The sequence below is a fragment of the Alosa sapidissima genome, chromosome 3 (assembly GCF_018492685.1).
Source record: "Alosa sapidissima isolate fAloSap1 chromosome 3, fAloSap1.pri, whole genome shotgun sequence".
NCBI classification, from domain to species: domain Eukaryota; kingdom Metazoa; phylum Chordata; class Actinopteri; order Clupeiformes; family Clupeidae; genus Alosa; species Alosa sapidissima.
The window spans coordinates 33,911,930-33,917,929 of NC_055959.1; the positions used below are offsets into that span (position 1 = coordinate 33,911,930).

At 43.5% G+C, this 6,000-nt stretch overlaps 1 protein-coding gene across 2 annotated transcripts in view; it reads right to left on the bottom strand.

Moving 5' to 3' along the window:
- tlcd3bb (TLC domain containing 3Bb) overlaps positions 1-5,795 on the bottom strand; it is a 17,682-nt gene extending 11,887 nt beyond the window's left edge. Inside the window, exons 1-3 of one of the 2 annotated variants that reach the window (XM_042087224.1) lie at positions 5,273-5,795; positions 3,697-3,926; positions 94-177 (exon numbers count right to left, since the gene is read on the bottom strand). In XM_042087224.1, the coding sequence (XP_041943158.1) occupies positions 94-177; positions 3,697-3,821 (209 nt within the window). In that variant the 5' untranslated portion in view covers positions 3,822-3,926; positions 5,273-5,795. Of the gene's footprint in view, positions 1-93; positions 178-3,696; positions 3,927-4,673; positions 4,984-5,272 lie in introns of those variants that run through there. The other variant, XM_042087225.1, reaches the window with a different exon arrangement.
- Positions 5,796-6,000: the final 205 nt, after the last annotated feature.

Below are 6,000 nucleotides of genomic sequence, written 5' to 3' on the forward strand. Positions count from 1 at the left end.
AACCCATACAGTGTGTTCTGAAGAACAGACAGAACCCATCCAGTGTGTTCTAAAGAATGCCCTTCCTATAGAAGTGGCAGTGAGGTCACTCACTGGTCCTCGATGATGTCATCACAGGAAGTGGAGATGATGTAGCCAGCGGAGGAGGCCATGATGGCCTGGATGGAGGACACCAACCTGGAAACACACACACACACACACACACACACACACACACACACACACACAGAGATGAAATACTTGAAGAAGTTATACAAACCAAACACACACACACACACACACACACACACACACACACACACACACTCTCTCTCTCTCTCTCTCTCACACACACACATACACACACCACACAGTGACTACATTCACACATGGGCGGACTGGCCATCTGGCATACCGGGCCTTTTACCGGTGGGCCGACGCACCTTTTGGGCCGATAGAATAGGCTATAGGCCTATATATAATTTAATCATTTTGGCCAATGATCGGCCCAAAAGAAAGGACAATCAGCGGCCCATTGGTTACATTTCCATATTGACACTCAACTATTCCAATAACAGCTCACGTCAGGCCCCACCCCTCGCATTTTGACTCAGAGACAGGATTTTGTGAGCGCATCAAAAGTTAATCAAAGTTGCCTACACGAAATTGCGGCGGGTGCCGGTAGTGACAATAGTGCAAAAGTAACACCAATGTAGAAGCTTCAAAAATACAACATTGCAAGTAGGCTAGCATATGTCAGCAACATGTTGAAGTTTGTTGAGTTTGAACGAGGATGTAAGCAAGCATACAGAGCAGAGGGACAGTGAGCAGGTAGTGGAGCCTAGTTGAGGCTACATGATAAGAACTCAGTGGTGGAGCAGGAAGGCTATGTGTGACATGTCATGCTGACGATGATGATTATGATGACTTATTAATTGCGATAATGTAATAATATGGTAATGATAACGTAAGGCCGTGCTGTGATTAAAATAACAAATAGCGCAACTTAAATGTTCTAAATGCATGATTTGTAAACTCGGACAGCAAAAGAGTGTCAAATCGATGTTAATTGTTGGTCAGATTGATCAGTTTCCGTCAGACGCCCAAAATTCAACATTGATGGCATGAGTGGTTGGTCTCTCAAAGTAGAGCGTCGAAAGGGTTCTATCTTGGAAGGGTTATCATGGTAAAGATGGGCTAAAAGACTGTAGACTGACAAAAATGTAGGCTACAAAACATCAAGTCATATTCATGCACAAGCCAACTAATATACAGTAACCTATACGATAGGCTACTGGAAGACATTAGCCTAAAGATAATTTGTTAATGTAGCTATAATGTTACAAAATGTACCAGCAATGTAGTATAGCCTACAGGAATAAAATATTTCCAGCAACGGCCCTGTTTATTTTGTGTTGTTTCAGTTGTCCTACAGTGATTAACGTCTACGACAATCTAGGTAATTTAGCTCTTTACACATAGGCTTCAGTAACTGTTTGGTGCTGCTGTCAGTTGAGCATTGTATAGTTTAAATGTAGCCTATTAAATAATTTGAAATGATACTTTGAATTCAAGCAGAAACTCTTCTTTAATAATTGCTTGTAGGCTATAGCCTAGGCTACTTATGGAGATCATGTGCTCCATGGCTACCTCTGATCAGTCAGAGTGATAGCCAATGAGGCCTACATCACTTTCAGTGCTCCATGACAGTTGAAAATATATGCATATTTAAGGGTAATGCAAAGATTTTGTATTTAATTTAATTTAATTAGGTGTGCCCGACCGATTTAAGGGCCGCTTGGGCCAAATATGCCAGGGCCGATTTTTGATCCCAGTCGGCCCCTGCATTCACATATTGCAGATTGAGCACACAATACACTATTTAGACTTTCAAAACACAAACACAAAATATGAAACACATCAAACACACAGCATACTTTCTTTAGGAACAAACACACACACGCACACGCACACACACACACACACACAAGATCAAACAGACAACACACTCTAAACCTTCAAAACACTGGAACAAACCGGATCAAACGCACAACACACTCTCCTCTCTTGCTCTGAGTGTGTTGCCACTTAGTCCTTCAGATCTCAGTTCTACAGCACACATTAAAACCAGCATGGACACTGCCACACACACACACTCCCCTGGTGCTCTTGCTCTTATCCCCTGGTGCTCTTGGAAGGGTTAAAAGTTCATGAAGCAGTTTGGAAAAAGATTCCAGGTCCAGGCACTCAGTAGGATGCAAAAAATTATCATTTATTAGAGAGTCATATAGGAGAGAGTCATATAGGAGAGAGTCATATAGTCATATATGAGAGAGTCATATAGGAGAGAGTTATATAGGAGAGAATCATATAGGAGAGAGTCATATAGGATAGGAGAGAGTCATATAGGAGAGAGTCACATAGGATAGGAGAGAGACATATAGTCATATAGAAGAGAGTTATATAGAAGAGAGTCATATAGGAGAGAGACATATAGTCATATAGAAGAGAGTTATATAGAAGAGAGTCATATAGGAGAGAGGAGATTCCATAGCTACACCAGCCAACCTGTTTGCAGTCATATAGGAGAGAGGGGAGCCAGGGAGACTGGCCCCTACAATTGGTATCTGGAAGTTGCGTTTGATAAAGGTGTCAGCTAAATGCATAAATAATATTCTTCTTCTTCTTCTTCTTCTTCTTATTATTATTATTATTATTGTTATTAATAATAATAATAATAATAATAATATAGCCTCCTGTTGGGCTGTTTACACATGTGTGTGCAAGCATGTGTGTTATCTGGTTAATGTGTGTGTGCGCATTATATGTTTGTGCTTCCTGGTTAATATATGTATGTGTGTCCATGTGGTGTGTGTTTGTGCATGTTACCTTTCTTGTGTGCATGTTACCTTTCTTGTGAGCCTTGAGAGAAAGTGGAATAGAACATTATGTCCAATATTCCAATATATGGTTTAATGTTCTGCATTATGTCCAATATTCCAATATATGGTTTAATGTTCTGCATTTCTCATTAGTAGGTCACTTTGATACTAAAAGTATGATTCTAGGTAATGACTGTATGATATCTGTACTGTCCCTGTGTATATCTGTGTGTGACTATGTATTTAGAGATAAGCAGGAATATTATGACTTTGCAGTGTTTCACTGTTCTGCATGGCTGCGTCAGTAGCTATCTGCTCCGGATTGCCAGGCTGCCACTAATCAGGGTCTGATTCAGTGTAGTCCACGTGAGATGGGATGACCAACGCCATCTCCCGTCAGCCTGGAAGGATACTTAAACCCTAACTATTTCCTTGTCTAGTTAGAGCAGCTGGTGGATCTTTAGGTGAAGTCATGCTGTCTCTCCCTTGATGCGCATCATTGTAAATAAACTCTGTTCCTGATTTTTCATACTATTGGTCTGACTGGGTCTCTATTAAATCTATGGTATCAAAATTACCATCAGTATGTGATATGTGTGTGTAACACCAAGTCTAAAGATGTAGCTATATGTGTGTAAGTATATGTGTAGGTGTGTGTGAGTGAGTGAGAGAGAGTGTGAGTGTGTGTGTGTGTGAGTGAGTGAGTGAGTGAGTGTGTGTGTGTGTGTGTGTGTGTGAGTGAGTTTGTGAGTGAGTGAGTGTGTGTGTGTGTGAGTGAGTTTGTGAGTGAGTGAGTGTGTGTGTGTGTGTGTGTGTGTGTGTGTGTGCGCAGTACCTGGCGGACACCACCACGGCATCTCCCTCGCTCCAGCTGAGTCCGGGGATGCGCTTGAGGCACTGCTTGGACAGCAGGAAGAGGCCTGGGAAGAACACGGAACCCGCGGCCAAGATGCTCAGCATGGTGCCCAGCGCTGGCGTCCAGCCGTCTCAGGCCACAGGAGAAACACGCCAGCCGCCCGCCGCACGCCGCCCGGCTCCGCCGCCTACCGGTCCGGCCTCTGCCCTCTGTGACATCACACACAAACCGCTTTAACAGACGGAGCAGCAGCGGTCAAGGACACATCTGGAGCCTGACCTCTGGTGTATGATAAACATCTGGACTATGTCTTCACCACATGACATGTGCATCTTTATTTACATGCTTAAGAACCTCCAGCTGATAGAACAGTATGGAGGATTGAATTGAGTTGTTACCTTACCAAAGATCCAGTACCCTTCACTCTTAAAAAAACATTCAGATTTTTCTTTTTAATCAAACACTAATAATAATTTGCAGATTTGCAAGTTTGTCCTTGCAAATTTGCAAGTTTGTCCTACATATGATCCAGTAGCCTATTAATGTCCACAAAGGTCTGTACGCGTTGATTGGTCCAGATCAATGTCGAACCATTTGTTACATCCAATGACATTTTTCAGGATCAGGTACAAGACGTGATGGCACATGCTTCATCGCGGTTACAGTTTACTCTGTGTTACATCTGCTAACGTGAAACCAGGTTATAATGAAAGGGAATATGAAATACTTGATGTCGACGGGATTACATGTGCTAAGGCTTAGCTTCCGGGGATCACTCAAGATTAAAGCGCAGCTGTAAGGTTCTTGATGGCAGTAATTATGATGCGAATGATGGTCCCTCGCGAACAAATAACATGACAGACAAACTATAGGGTGGGCAACGAGGAGTGATATCATGGGACGCGGGCCTCCTCTGCCCAAAATGACGGAGGAACAATGTGCCGTTGCCTACTAACCCGATGGCCGATTTACTAGCCTGTCCTGTGATACAGAGGGATGCTGTAAGCCGCGATGCTCATGGAGCTTCCAAAACGCCGTTGTGCGTCAAAAACAGCAGGTTGTCTCGTAAGTTTCTCATGGGTTGATTACGATGGAGGAGACAACGGACTGGTTCAAAAAATATTAAGCCATACTTTTGATAATAACTGGAAATGGCAAAAATGCGCATTGCGCTATGAAATCGCAAACGCAGACAGTTTTAATGATCTACATAAATAAGATGAAATGCCGTCTGTTGTTCTATTGGGCGAATAACCCATATCTCTGCAGCCAGCCACGTTACACTGCAAAAACTGAGTAGCGTCAACATTGCGACACGGCGTCTCTCAATATGATCCATCGTTATTGGTTAGGGAAGACAATGCCCATTGACACGACATGGCAAACATGTTTGATAACGCACACCGCAAACAACACTCATGATTTCACAATGCATTTGTGTATAATATAATTATTACAACACATATTCATCTGCACAAACAAACTGAAGAAAAACGATAGCCTAGAACACGCACGTAGCATGCCACAATGAATGGAGCAAAAAGACAGAACGTACGTCGGGTGCTGTGGTCTGGTCAGCGGCCTGTCGAGACGCGAGTCCTGGGAAAAGCGAATTGAAGAGCTCGGGTATTACATGCCTGACTATCTGACATGATTTACCAATGTTATATTTTCTCACATCTAAATTAAATTCGCTCGAAAAGACGCCTCCGGTGGTGCGAGTCTCAATTCCGGCGGTCCCCGGCTGGTGTCTTTGCGTGTCTCCACACTTCACAAATCTCACCCTTTAAATTCCGATTTTAGTCCTCCGACGTAGCCGCTAGCGGTCTGATATGTGCAGAGCCAAAAGACTTTTCAGGTCAGCCATAGCAAGAGCGTCAAATCCGAACGCATTGCGAGGCGAGCGACCCAGCGCCAGCGGCTGGCGGACTGACACTGCTTTAGACTGGGCAGACAAACTTAGCTAGCAGACTGTATCTCCATTAGCAGGCTGCGAGCTTCACTATCGATCAGCATGTTCTATAAGCGCACTGCTGCGCAGGATAACGCGTACGGGTCAGACAGCTGCACAGCGGCCGCCTCACCACAGCACTGGCGTGTCTGTCACGCAGAGTTCACATACCCTTAAACAAAACGGATATTTTTCTTGCACACATTGTTTTTTAATGCTATGTAATTCGAAACGTTTCATTAATTTGGAGATGCGTAATGAAAGGTTTTGGATTAAATGAGAGGCCTAACGGAACACTGGTTCTGTTGGGTTCGAGGTGCTGTTCCACAACT